This window comes from Phacochoerus africanus, chromosome 2, assembly GCF_016906955.1.
Source record: "Phacochoerus africanus isolate WHEZ1 chromosome 2, ROS_Pafr_v1, whole genome shotgun sequence".
Classification (NCBI taxonomy): Eukaryota; Metazoa; Chordata; class Mammalia; order Artiodactyla; family Suidae; genus Phacochoerus; species Phacochoerus africanus.
In genome coordinates this window covers 75,478,369-75,492,236 of record NC_062545.1, presented here as the reverse complement: position 1 = coordinate 75,492,236, position 13,868 = coordinate 75,478,369, and the positions used below count along the sequence as shown (strand labels likewise).

Here is a 13,868-nt window from a genome sequence, read left to right as displayed (position 1 = left end):
TCTAATCTCAATCAGGCCACCCTTTTATATCTGTCTACAGCACTCACACTTTGGACTCAACTGGTAATTATTTTTAGATCAAGAGCTGTGTCTGCCTAGTCACAATGCAGCCACAGCTCCTGACCCAGGACTGTGTGTGTGGTGTTTGAACACACTGACCTACAGGAAGGCCATATATAGGGTGGCTTAGAACCGTCACCTGCATTGCTAGGGATCTAGTTTCTGACTCCAGGCTCTAGGTGAGGTCAGGATGGCACTGCAGGAAGACAAAAACATGGTGTGGATTAGAAGAAAGGGATCCTGTCTTAAAGGCTCAAGTTTTTAAACCTAGGCCACTGCTGGCATGATTATTTGCAAAAACACTAGAATGGGATTCTTTTAAAACTGACTTCCCAATTATTTGATCCAGTATGAATTAGCCAGTGTTTGTGCCCGTGTTTTTAGTTTCATATACACATGTAATATGGCTCATGATTCAGATAAGATTCTAATTAAGAAGAGAAATACTTTGTAGACAATTATTCATTTAGCTTTATTAGAGGCCATTTTTTTTCTCTCTCTCTTTGAAGAAATTCTAAATTGAACTTGCTTTGGGCCTTCTGGGCTGTACATTTCTTAGAGTCACCGACATTGAGTAATAGGAATTTAGAATCAAAATGAGTTGAAGAGGTTGAGTAATTAAACTGCCTCCATTTAGAGATAAGACTAAAGCATGGTGGTTGGTGACTTTTCAAGGTTACACTAAGTTCATGTGCAGCAAAGCTGGAATCTGACCAGGTCGTCTAGATTACAAACCAATATACGCTACTCTTTTTGCTCCACTGTGTAGTTTTAATTAACATAAAGTGAAACTCCAAGTCAGCAGTTTTTTAAAGCACTGATGAAGTCATTATTGTTCTGTGATTTTTTTTTTTTTTTTTGTCTTTTTGCCATTTCTTGGGCCGCTCCTGTGGCATATGGAGGTTCCCAGGCTAGGGGTCGAATCGGAGCTGTAGCCACCGGCCTACGCCAGAGCCACAGCAACGCGGGATCCGAGGCGCGTCTGCAACCTACACCACAGCTCACGGCAATGCTGGATCGTTAACCCACTGAGCAAGGGCAGGGACCGAACCCGCTACCTCATGGTTCCTAGTCGGATTCGTTAATCACTGCGCCACGACGGGAACTCCTGTCTGTGATCTTTTTTAAAGACACATTTTAGCATCTGTCGTTCGGAAAGCCATGTGACCTGGTTTGGCTGAAAGGGCAAGTCATTGAGTGAAGAGGCAGACCCTGCTGGGCCTTTGCAAAGGCACTAAGTCAGAGCAGCTGCTTATTCACTAATGAAAGAGAAATGGCATGAAAGCCTGGTAAACCCATTTAGAATGGACTTTAAAACCCTTCTTATGCTATGTATTTAAATATGGGTGTGTCTGATATTTGGCAAATTGATTTCAAGCCAAATGACTAGTCACACTCATGAGCTAGGACGGGCTCCAGTTTCCTGAGCCTGACCTGGCTGAATTCCCTGCCGCTCCTGGCAGAGAGCGGGCTTTTCCCCTTCTCGCCTGCTTCTCACCTCAATCTGGGAACAGTGAGTATAACAAATCTTACTGGGTCTCAGAGAGTTTCCAGATGAAATGCAAAGTAAGAATAAAGATAAGGAGAGAGCCATAGGGACCCAGCTCTTTCCAGTCCCTGGATCTCAAGGAAAGGACCCTCCCATTCATTCCTGTTTCATTAGTGTAACAGTGTCACTTGCTCTAAACAAGAAACCCAGCTTTTTAGGATGCCAGCCTTTCACTTGCCACGTTGGGTCAACACTGGATTCCAGATAGGCCTGAGTCCCGTACCAGCTGTGCCGCTTTGTTGGCTAACTTGTGGATCACAGAACCTCTGTGACCTCGGTTTCTTCTTCAGTAAAATGGGACTCTCGTGATCAAGATAACATTCATAGTAGATGTTTATTAAATGAGGACTCATGTTTTATTAACTAGTGGAATGACCTTGAAAGAGTGTCTTCACTTTGGCGCTGTTTGCTTATGAGGAATACGAGGAAGTTGATCCCAAAGGTCTCTTTTCATTACCGACAGTTCCGTGTGTCCTTTCTCCATGGCATTCTTCTTACCTACTGGGGAACTAGCCTTTCACCCACACGCCCCTCCCACTTCCGCCTTTCGTAGTAATGGTCTAACACCGCCGCCTCCACCCCAAGACCCTCTGGCCCTCTCACTTCTGCCGCTGTGGAAGCTACAACTGCCGAGTTCCCGGAACTTGAATCCGTGCCCGTTGCCCGCAGCCGGGGTCTAGCGGCAAACTAGTTGTAGGGGAGACGGCCCCCGAGCGTGGGTTCATCGTGGGGCGCCCGGGCTGGCAGTGCATCTCCTGGTAGGAGAGGTGAAGAGACGCAGACGTGCCTATGGTCTCAACAACTTCGGCAAACTTCTCGCTCAGCCCGAGCGCCCTCTCCGCCCAGTGCTCGGAGACAGCCGAGGAGTAGGTACGGAGCAAGGGTGGGTGGCCTCGCCCACCCGGGAAGGGATAACTTTGCCGGCGCAGGCAACGCTCTAGGATGGCGCCTACGGCCGCGGGTGCACCGTCGGGATCCGGGCGCCTCGGATCCCCGGCTTATCGGCCGGGCCAGGCCGGGGTCTCGGGCCCGAGAACGGAACGGAACGGAACGCCGCGTCAGCGGCGCCACGCCCTCCAGCCACGCCCTGCAGGCGTGGGCGGGCCCGGGCTGCCCCCAGCTGCAGATCGCCGGGTAATGAGATGCTAATGAGGCGCGAATAAAGCCTCCGCGGGTTGCGCGTCCCGTGCGGAAGCTCACACTCAGACTGAATCCACGGCCCCGCGCAGCCAGGGTGCAGTCCTGCAGTCGCGGCTTTTGGTCCGCGCCCCTCCACCTCCACGACCGCCTTCTCTCTGTCCCCGGCCCCCAACCCGCCCCGACTGGGACACCCGCTGGGCAGGAAGCGGCCCCTACGGGCTCCCAAGCCCCCGGTAAGTGCTCCAGCTGCGCGCCCGCTGCCTGCGGGGGCCCAGCACAGGGGTAGGGGTGTGCTTCTGGGGAAATATGGCTCCCGGCGCTCGGGAATCCCGCCGGCCCGGTCCGGCCCGTCACTCTGCACCCCCGCCCTTTTCAGCCTCTGTCCCGACTTTACCGTCCAGAGTGGGAATATCCCCGCCCTCCCGCCGTCAGTGGTCCTGCTCCCTCTCCATCATTCCAGACCGCTCCATCCCTCCCACATCCTTTGTCCTGGCGTTTCCAGGCTGGGACGCCCCTCTCCCCACTTCTCTGAGGGGAAGAGAGACTTTTGCTGTGTCTGACACCCCCAAGAGAGACCTTTGGTCTTCCTGACGTCCCGTCCGCCCTCGTCCAGGTGACCTCCGGCAGAGATTTTAATCTCCTTCTGCCTGAGCCTGGTCCGCGGAGGCTGGGACGGGTGTGGCGGCCGAGCAGGGTCAGGGGGATCAGCCCAAGGACATAACCCCCATCAGTGCCACCCACCTTCCTTACCTAACTCCCCTGTGGGCAACCATGTCCCCCGCTCCCTCCGATTCCTCCTGATCCCTGCGTGAGAAAGCCCTCTCCAACACCCCTCAAGTTGCGTGGGGACCTAAACGAGAGAGAAGGGGACAAAGGGAGGCCTTGTCTTCGGAATTCCTGGGAGAGCATGGAGGGATGGGGCAGGGCATGGATGGGGGTGGGAGGAAGCTGGGAGGGACCAACCCTGCTGCCTTGCGCTCCCCCACCCCGCGCCCCCGCAAATCCCTCAACCGTCTTGGCTGTGAGCGGTGGCAAGTCAGGGGAAGTATTTTGACCACAGTGAGTCAGAAATAGATCCAGTTGTGTGTCACTCAGTCAGATGCAACATCCTCTGCTGTTGGTTAAGGTAGTTTTGGTGATGGGAAGTGGAACCTCCGGAGGAGACTGTCTCCTCCCCCAGGAAGCAATCACAAGCGCTAAAGTGCAAAACTTTGCCCCTGGCATGTGACACACTCCACAAGCAGCGTGGCACTGAGTACATTGAGGGGCCCCAGGCTCAGGGCGGCATGGGGTGAAATGGGGCGGAATGTGTGCCTAGCAGCTGGGATGGCAAGTATTAGAGTCATCCCTGTCTATTCTGCAAGGAAAGCTCTCCTCCTGGGCACCCTGCCCGCTCCACATCCAAGGAGTTCCTCACGACCTGCTTCCAGGGCCTCAGGAGGCAGAGGAGGAATCCCTGTCCCCTGGGCCCCAGAGATGGAGCAGGGCTTGGAGATTCCTGAACAAGAAGGCTGAGCTGGAACCTCCCTTCCCTGGCTTTCCAAGGGCCTTCTGGGCCCAGGACTGCTGATTTTTCATTTCCAAATTTGGCAAATTTCACTTGGAGTGGAAGGGATAGCAGCTGTCTCTGAGCAGCTGGCAGAGAGGAGCAGAGACCCGGAGCTCCCTCGGGGTACCGGATTGCTTTCTTCTCCCCTTCCTTTTCCCTTCCTCCTCTCTCCAGCCTCCTCCCTTCTCTCCTTCCCTTCTCTCCAGCAGCCACGTGCCTCTGCCCCTCCCTGGGAGTCCCAGGGGTCTCCATGGCCTCAGCTACCTCCACCAACCCAGCACATGCCCACTTTGAGAGCTTCCTGCAGGCCCAGCTGTGCCAGGATGTGCTGAGCAGCTTCCAGGGGCTATGTAGGGCCCTAGAGCTGGAGCCTGGCGGGGGGCTGCCACAGTACCACAAGATCAAGGCCCAGCTCAACTACTGGAGCGCCAAGTCCCTGTGGGCCAAGCTGGACAAGCGAGCCAGTCAGCCTGTCTACCAGCAGGGTCGGGCCTGCACCAGCACCAAGGTGGATACACAGTGCCTGGGATGGGGTTTGAAGAGTAGGGGAGTCAGGAGGGGCCTGGATGCCGTGCTGATGCTGACTTGTGTGTTCACAGTGCCTGGTGGTGGGTGCGGGACCTTGTGGGCTGCGGGCTGCTGTGGAGCTGGCAATGCTCGGGGCCCGGGTGGTGCTGGTGGAAAAGCGCACCAAGTTCTCTCGCCACAACGTGCTCCACCTCTGGCCCTTCACCATCCATGACCTTCGGGCACTCGGCGCCAAGAAGTTCTATGGGCGCTTCTGCACAGGCTCCCTGGACCACATCAGTGAGCACCATGTGGTGGCCTGGAGGGGCGGGTGAGCCTGGGCCTAGGGACAGGCCAGTGGTGGGCGGGGATGGGGCTGCTGGGCCAGCAGGGGGCAGAGTGGACAAGTTTCACTTCAGCCAAGTGGCTTTCAGGACGCAGGTCCGTCACCTGTAAAACGGGCAGTTGGACTGAGCGATCTCTAAGACCTTCTCTAGCTCTGACCAGGTACACACTGCGGCTTGGGGAGGCTCTGGGCTCCTGGGTCCCTGTTTCTAATGTTCTCTCCCTTCCAGGCATCCGGCAACTGCAGCTGGTTTTGTTGAAAGTGGCATTACTGCTGGGGGTGGAAATTCACTGGGGTGTCACTTTCACTGGCCTCCAGCCCCCTCCCAAAAAGGGTGAGTACTTCTGTTCCTGAGAACCCCCCTCTGCCAAGGACATCTTGACCTTGTGGGAGAAAAAGGGCGGGGTTGGGAGTCAGCTGAGTCCCCCTTTCTAATAGCATGGGCTTATGCAAACCCCACCGAGCCTCACTTTGAGCATCTGTAGAACATGCTGTATTTCTTTCCTTATCTCCTTTCCATGGCTAATGTGTGGTTTGACAGCAGTGTGCCTTTGCATTCTAAACCATAAACCCTTTACACATTTAATGATTTCACTGGATCGTCCTGGGACTATAAGGGCCCCTTCAAATTTCCACACCTTTGTGCCACTCACACCCTCTGCCCCAGGGAGTGGCTGGCGTGCCCAGCTCCACCCCAACCCTCCAGCTCAACTGGCCAACTATGAATTTGATGTCCTCATCTCTGCTGCTGGAGGTAAATTCGTTCCTGAAGGTGAGTGATCCCTTCCCTCAAAAAAGCCAGCATTGGGAGCTCCTCCTGGGCCTTTCTAGGCTATGACGCCCTCTTCCCCCTGCCACTACCCACCTGTCCCCTCTCCAGGCTTCACGGTGCGAGAAATGCGTGGCAAACTGGCCATTGGCATCACGGCCAACTTTGTGAACAGACGCACCGTGGAAGAGACACAGGTGCCCGAGATCAGTGGCGTGGCCAGGATCTACAACCAGAGCTTCTTCCAGAGCCTGCTCAAAGCCACAGGTTAGCCCGCTCTCACAGGGTTCCCCCCCTACATGCCTGACTGTGGCCTCACTCCCTCCTCTCCCTCTCAGCCCTGTCCACAGTCCGAGGAATCCCCCACTTTTCCATCTCTGTGGTCTTGGCAGCCAATAAGCTGTGCCCCTGGGGATTCAGCAGGCACAGCCCCACTTGGCCACCTGGCATGACAAGTCTTAAAAATCTCCCACAATGCATAAGCTCTCGCTTCAGGCTTCTTTACATATGCTTTCATATAAAAACGAAACGAATTCAAAATGAAGGTGGTACTTCCAGAAGATGCCCTGTGTTGACTTTGGCTTCACCCTGCCACACCCCCTGGAGTGTGTGCATCCAGTTGAGGAAGCCAGGCTGTCCTCTGCAAGCCTGTGGCCATGTGGTGCACGTCTCCCAGCTGCCACCCCACCCAAGTTTCCCTCTCTTTTCCACACTTTAGGCCTCCTGGGCCCATTGTACCACCCAAATTCATGGCCACTGTGGTGGAAGGCCCACAGCAAGCTAAGTTGTGATTCCTATGCTCAGAGGTCAGGCATGGCTGGATATTTGGAGAGGTGACATGTAAGGTGACATCCCCTGCACCGTGCCCTGTCCCCACAGGCATTGATCTGGAGAACATCGTGTACTATAAGGATGACACCCACTACTTTGTGATGACAGCCAAGAAGCAGTGCCTGCTGCGGCTGGGGGTGCTCCGCCAGGTGGGGCTCAGGCCCAGGCAAGAGGGGCTGCTCAGTGGGCCCTACCTAGGAGGTAGGGGCTGGGCCTGGACACAGTCTCCCCTGGGTGTGGAGGGAGCCCATCTTCTCTGCGACAGCACTTCCTCTACCTAAGTAAGCTCTCCTCCCCTGACTTATGTGACAACCTGAATCGAATTCTGGGCTAAACACCTGATAGCAGCCATAGGACTACAAACTGTAAGCTCCACGAGGGCAGGGGTTTTGTCTGTCTCTTGCTTGCCAATGAGTGAGTCCCAGTGCCTGGAATGTACTAAGAACGCTGAAAGTATCTGCTGTATGAACTCATTGATTGCCTGAGAGCTTTCTGTGTGTTTTCTCACCTAACTCACGGTACCTTGAGAAGTTAGGTGTGTTATCTCTAATGATGGCAAGTTCAGGCTCTGAGAAGTTCAGTGACTTGAAATATGGTAACAGTAGTGATACTGGGCCTCGGAGGCAGGGCAAGTGTTGAGGAAGGAGCTTGAGCGCGGGGGCAGGACTTTCCAATTCTAGTCCCAGCTCAGCCTTCAGCTGCTGTGTAGTCTGGGCAAGCCCATGCCTGAGGCCTCAGAATGGGCACCTTCTACACCTAAGGGGATCCGATGGTTCAGTTGACCCTTCTGGTTCTAATCTGTTGGCCACGTAGGACTGGCCAGAGACCGACCGGCTGCTGGGCAGTGCCAATGTGGTGCCTGAGGCTTTGCAGCGCTTTGCTCGGGCAGCTGCCGACTTCGCCACCCACGGCAAGCTCGGGAAGCTGGAGTTTGCCCAGGACGCCCACGGGCGGCCTGACGTTTCTGCCTTTGACTTCACAAGCATGATGCGGGCAGAGAGCTCTGCTCGGGTGCGGGAGAAGCACGGCGCCCGACTGCTGCTGGGGCTGGTCGGGGACTGCCTGGTGGAGGTGAGGGGTCAGTGTTCCCTGATGGGGGGGAGGGGAGGGCTCTCTGGACCCATTGTAAGGAGGCACAGGGGTACTGGGAGGGGCTCAGAGGGGTTTGCTTGTTGTCAGGAGGACCGGAGGATGGCTTGGTGGGGTCAGCCCCCCCCTGTTCTGGCCCTGGGGGGCATCTGGGCTTGGGCACCCCTGTTGGACACTCACTGAACTGTTTCCTGTCCTTCTGACCTTTCAGCCCTTCTGGCCCCTGGGCACTGGAGTGGCCCGGGGCTTCTTGGCAGCCTTTGATGCCGCCTGGATGGTGAAGCGGTGGGCAGAGGGCACCGGGCCCCTGGAGGTGTTGGCAGAGCGGTGAGGCCTGAGTTGGAGAGCTGGTGCGGGGGCTGGGTATAGGACAAGAATCAGGAATAAGGTCAAGGGGGCTGGGTGAGTAGATGCGGGCATTGGTAAAAGAGAATAAAAGGAATGCCTGGCAATTCTTGAGGGCTGGCTGCCAGTGGTGCCCTTGCATTTGTGCTCCTGTCCCCCACTCTCACCCCTCAGAGAGAGCCTGTACCAGCTCCTGTCCCAGACATCCCCGGAGAACATGCACCGCAATGTGGCCCAATACGGACTGGACCCGGCCACCCGCTATCCCAACTTGAACCTTCGGGCTGTGACCCCCACTCAGGTCAGAGCCCCTGGCACCCCCTGACTTCTCAGGTCGCACCCCCACCCCCACCCCCGGCCAAGTCAGGCCTCCCCTCCTGGCCTGCCCAGTCCCTGCCCCTCTGGGTGAATCCCACCCAGGCAACTCCTCCCCTACAGGCAGAGGCTGGGTGTGGTCAGTCCACCCGGAGACCTGAAAGGGGCTCTCTTAGGTACGAGACCTGTATGACGTGGAGGCTAAGGAGCCTGTGCGGAAGATAAGTGACAAAATGGACTCAGGAAAGCCAGCCACTGGTAAGCAAGCCTTCTTAGACCTTGCAGACCCCAAACCTGCCTCTCCTTCTAGCCTGGGGTCTCCATTGCCCCTCAGTTCTTAGCCCACTGCCCTCCATGTGGCTAGCAGAGATTTCACTCTCTTCATTACCTGACTGTATCCCCCCAGGGGATTTTTTTTTTCCAAATGAGAATACTGGGATGAAGGAGGTGCTGCCTGAGGGTTAGGCTGGTGCCCTGGCAGGGCTGGGCCCCCGCTCCTCCCCCCTCTCCCATGCAGACCCCAAGCACTGGGCCTTTCTGCGAGCCAGGGGGCCTGGGGCACAGCACACCCTTCTCTCCCAGGGTCGGTGGGCACCCAGGAGGAGCTGCTACGCTGGTGCCAGGAGCAGACGGCTGGGTACCCAGGTGTCCATGTCACTGACCTGTCTTCTTCCTGGGCTGACGGGCTGGCTCTGTGTGCCCTGGTGCACCGGCTGCGGCCTGGCCTACTGTGAGTCAGCAGCTGGGGGTCCCTGACAGATTGTGCCTCTTTCATGCCCCTGCCCCTCTGTCTCCAGTGAGGAATGAAGAGGGATCATGGATAGGAGTTAGCACATCCACTGAGTCCCAATGCCACCACTTGCTAATAACCCTGCCCTAGTCACTTCACCTCCCTGGAGACAGCATGCTGCCCGCCCACCAGCATCGAGATGCACTCAACAGGGAGAGCTTGCTCTGCAAGTGCAGAGAGCCCCAAGGCCAGAAGCCATCACTGGGGGCGGTGAGGGCTTAGCACCCAGACTAATTCCCTCTCTGCTCTCTCCTCCCTTTCCTGCAGTCCCTCCTCTACCTCAGGGTCAAGTTCTGTTTTCCCATCAGCTTTTCCTCCCAACACCCTTCAGGGAACCCTCGGAGCTGCAGGGAATGGGGGCTTTGGAAGCAACTTCTTGGGCACTGAAGATGGCAGAGCATGAGCTGGGCATCACGCCGGTCTTGTCTGCACAGGCAGTGGTGTCCAGGAGCGACCCACTGGGCCTCATCGCCTACCTCAGCCACTTCCACAGTGCCTTCAAGAGCACACCCCACAACCCAGGTGACCTGGAGGGTAGGCAGGTGGGACAGGCTTGGGGCAAAGAGGTGCATGTGGGGGGAGGGGGAGAGGGAGAGAAAAGAGAGGGGGGGAGCTCCCCCTACAGGACAGCCTGGGAGAAGTATCCTTTATCCCCATGGGCTGGCACATGCCTGTGCTCTGAGGGCACAATGTTGGCCCCCATCATTGCATCATTGCACCCACCTGCAGGTCCCGTCAGCCAAGGCACTCCGGGCACCGCCAGCGCTGTACTCTTCCTTGGCAAACTGCAGAGGACACTGCAACGGACCCGGGCCCAGGTGGGGAGTCGGGGTGAGGTTGGGCTGGGCAGTGGGCTCCTCCTGGGGGGTTCCTGTGGTGATAGGCCATTCAGAAGTGGGGGAGGGGAAGACTGTGGGGGCAGCCCATACTCAGAATGCAGGACTTGTTGCAGGCAGATGGGGAGGACGCAGGTGGCAAGAAGCCCCGCCTGGAGATAAACGCACACGGGCTGGACAGTCCCTTCCATGAGGTACTCTTTCCCACAGCCTGTCCCCCCCATGTCTTGCCTCCCATCCCAGGCCCTGTAACCCCCCATCCAGTCTCCCTTCCTGGTCTCACTCCCCTTTCCTTCCGTTCATCTGCACACAAGGACTCCTCAGCTGATCCTGCCCCTCTCCCTCCGGGCATGAGCACTTACCTTTTTAGGTCGAGGCTGACACTCCAGGTACCAAGGAGCCATCTGTCCCAGAGCCCAGTCCCCCTGTGACACCCCCATCTGAACCCCAGGAGGTGAGATCAGGGCCCTGTCAGAGGGCTGGGAAGTCAGGGAGGGCTGCCCCAGGGGAAGAGAGGCTCACAGCTGACCTAGACCCCAGCTGACCTGCGGCCCCGGGGTTGGGCAGGCCAGTGCTGAGGACCTGTGTGCGCTCTGTGGCCAACACCTCTACATCCTAGAACGCCTCAGTGTTGAGGGCCGTTTCTTCCACCGGAGCTGCTTCCGCTGCCAGGTCTGTGAGGTCACACTGTGGCCAGGGGCCTACGGGCAGCACCCAGAAGATGGTGAGTGGACCTGGGAGGCGTTTGGAGGGACTCTGGGTCTAGCCTTGCCTCGGGGGCCGGGACTTGAAGGTGGTGGGGAACTGGGGTGCTGGGCATGAGGGAGATACAGGCCGAAGGTGCCATTTTCTTCCGCTGAGCTCGGGGTCTTCTCTGTCCCCTCCAGAGCCTCAAACATGGGTTCATGGGAACCAGGAGGCTAGTTTAAATTCACCAGCACATGCAGAGTCCTGTCAGCCCCCCATCCCTCTGATAAACTTGAGTATCTGGGCACTGGGCTGCCTACATCTGAGGCTTCCTCCCCACTCTGACCTTCCCAGGACATTTCTACTGCCTCCAGCACCTACCCCAGCCAGGCCACAAAGAGGACAGTGGCCACAGAGGTCCTGCAAGTCAGGTAACAGCTGTGAAAGTGTGTGATGGGGACGGGGAGCGACAAGGGCGCTCCATTCCCAGCAGACTTTGCAGACCACTTCACTGAGGTCCTCCATGTTGCTCTAAGCTCCAGCATGGCAGGACTTTTAGTCCTGTTTTGCTTACTGATACATGCCAAGTACCCAGAACACTGTCCGACCGTAAATGGCACTGTTCAGTAAATGGCATTAAGTGAACACCAGGGCCCACACCTGACTAAAGGGGCAGCCTCCACCCAGAATGGCACGTCACTGACCAGAACACACGGTGGCTCTTCTAGGACCTTCCCACACCAGGGGAGAATAACATGCCATCAGGACCCTCACCTCCCACAGCCCCCCAGGAGGAGACCGGTCCCGTCCCAAGCCCCAGCCAGCCCACCCGTCGGCTGATCCGCCTCTCCAGTCCAGAACGCCAGCGGTTATCCTCCCTTCATCTCACCCCTGACCCGGAAATGGAGCCACCACCCAAGCCCCCGCGAAGCTGCTCTGCCTTGGCCCGCCAGGCCCTGGAGGGAAGCTTTGTGGGCTGGGGGGTGCCAGTCCAGAGCCCTCAAGGTAGCTGCCGCCCAGGGTGGGGTGGGGCTGGGCGGGTGGTATTCCGATTCCTGGATGGGAGTGCTGGGGGTGGGAAGGGAGGTCGTGCAGATCCCAGGCCACGTCTCCCGCTCTCTTCAGTTCTTGCAGCTATGGGGAATGAGGAAGAAGAGAGTCCGTCCTCCAGTGAAGAGGAAGCAGAGGAGGAGGAAGATGTGCCTTTGGACTCAGACATGGAACAAGTGAGTAGGAAGAACGCGGCCACCTCTTCTGCCCAAGCCAGCATGCATCCTGCTCCCTGTTCCCGCCCCGGGAGAAACCCACAGCACGCAGGCTCCTCTGAGCCCAAACGTCTCTGAATGTCTTCTCATCCAATCTGACTCTTTGAGGTTTCTAAGCCTCCATCTTTTCTTTCAGCACTTACCCCACTTCCAGCCCAGGGTCTTTCTGGTCTCTTCCAAATAGAGCTTCCCCAACCCCTATCCACCCATCCCTGCCACAGGTTCTGTGGAACTTGGTCAAGAATTCAGGCCCCATGAACAATTACCCAACGTGGCGTAGGACTCTGTTGCGCCGCGCTAGGGAGGAGCAGATGAAGCGGTTCTGCAAGGCTCAGGTGCGGACCAGGGGTTCCTGGAAGTTCTAATGGGGTCGCAGGTCTGAGATGGGGGATCAGAGTTCCCCTGGGGCTCTGTTCTCTAGCAATCCACAGACACCCCCCCCCGCCCCCCGCCGGGCCTCCTGTCTTGTCCTACTCAGACCATCCAGCGGCGACTAAATGAGATCGAGGCTGATCTGAGGGAGCTGGAGGCCAAGGGCACGGAGCTGGAGCTGTCCTTGAGAAGCCAGAGCAGTGAGTGAAGACAGGGATGGACAAGCTAGGACACCTGCCTCCCAGCTGGGTGTTCCACCCCCAGCAACTCCCCTTAACCACTGGGTCTCGGCCCACAGCTCCACTCCTCATGTCCATGACTCCTGATCCCTGCTGGAGGCCTCCTGACCACCCTCTGCCCTGCTTCCTTCTTGTCAGGTTCCCCTGAACAGCAAAAGGCGCTCTGGCTGGAACAGCTGCTACAGCTCGTTCAAAAGAAAAACACCCTGGTGGCCGAGGAGGCTGATCTCATGATCACGTAAGGGGTGTCTAGGTTGGGGAGTGGGGGCACAGTGGCAGGTAAGCAGGGCCCCAGCCAGGTCCTTGGGGGCCCTGGACACTGGTGCCCTTTCTCTTCATTCCCTCCACAGGGTGCAGGAACTGACCTTGGAGGAGAAACAGTGGCAGCTGGACCAAGAGCTACGAACCTACATGAACCGGGAAGGTAGGTGGGATGTGGGAGAGGTAGAGGCTGGAATCGGCCCCAGCCTCGTGATCTCAGATACTGCCCAGGCAACAGGCCTCCAGTTCAAGCACCTCCTGAATTGCCTCTTGAATTGCAGGAAGCCCGAGGATGGGGCTCCAAGACCCTACTCGGCGCCTTCAGTTCAGTCAGAGCTGTGCAGTCGGGCTTTTGCACAAGATTTCCTTTATAAATGGTTTTGCTACTAAACAAAACTAGAAAACCATTACTGTTAATAAACCAAATTCACAGAGGAGAAAACCACCAGGGCTGTAGAAGTCAGAGGCCAGGATTAGGCTCTGCCTCTCCTGCCTCCTCGCCCAGTTTTTTGTTTACGAAGCTTCATCTCCTTCCCTTCAGAAAGTCTAAAGACAGCTGTTGATCGGCAGGCTGAGGACCAGGTCCTGAGGAAGCTGGTGGATGTGGTGAACCAGCGAGATGCCCTCATCCGCTTCCAGGAGGAGCGCAGGCTCAGTGAGCTGGCCTCTGGGCCTGGGGCCCAGGGCTAGAAGAGGGTGGGGCTGTCTGTTTCTTCCTCTGCAAGGAGACCACCTCACCCTAGCAGAGTGCCACCCCACTCATCTGGGCTGCCCAGGAGAGGCCTCACTATTCATAATAAAATTTCTACCCCCTTATAGGGGACTATGGCTGCTGTGCAGGGAGGGCAGATGTGTAGGAGCCTGAAGGTCTACACTGACAGTCATTTCTGACCCCTGGCCCTAATCACTGCCTCTACA

General features: G+C 57.0%; 1 protein-coding gene across 5 annotated transcripts; it reads left to right on the top strand.

The window, feature by feature from the left end:
- The first annotated feature begins 2,178 nt into the window (after positions 1 to 2,178).
- Positions 2,179 to 13,766, top strand: MICAL1 (microtubule associated monooxygenase, calponin and LIM domain containing 1). Of its 5 annotated transcripts, none has more exons than XM_047762466.1 (25): positions 2,179 to 2,982; positions 4,508 to 4,806; positions 4,898 to 5,105; positions 5,381 to 5,485; positions 5,819 to 5,923; positions 6,032 to 6,187; positions 6,800 to 6,900; positions 7,565 to 7,822; positions 8,052 to 8,167; positions 8,360 to 8,486; positions 8,677 to 8,758; positions 9,083 to 9,230; positions 9,622 to 9,812; positions 10,020 to 10,108; positions 10,243 to 10,320; positions 10,497 to 10,580; positions 10,694 to 10,850; positions 11,168 to 11,244; positions 11,542 to 11,818; positions 11,939 to 12,039; positions 12,300 to 12,413; positions 12,557 to 12,650; positions 12,828 to 12,927; positions 13,040 to 13,113; positions 13,492 to 13,766. In XM_047762466.1, exons 2-25 carry the CDS (start codon positions 4,549 to 4,551, stop codon positions 13,638 to 13,640), a joined length of 3,249 nt encoding a protein of 1,082 aa, XP_047618422.1. In that variant the 5' UTR covers positions 2,179 to 2,982; positions 4,508 to 4,548; the 3' UTR covers positions 13,641 to 13,766. The 5 variants fall into 5 exon arrangements, with proteins under 5 accessions (XP_047618422.1, XP_047618408.1, XP_047618413.1 ...); XM_047762452.1 differs by having other exon boundaries at positions 4,505 to 4,806; XM_047762457.1 differs by having other exon boundaries at positions 4,473 to 4,806.
- The last annotated feature ends 102 nt before the right edge of the window (positions 13,767 to 13,868 follow it).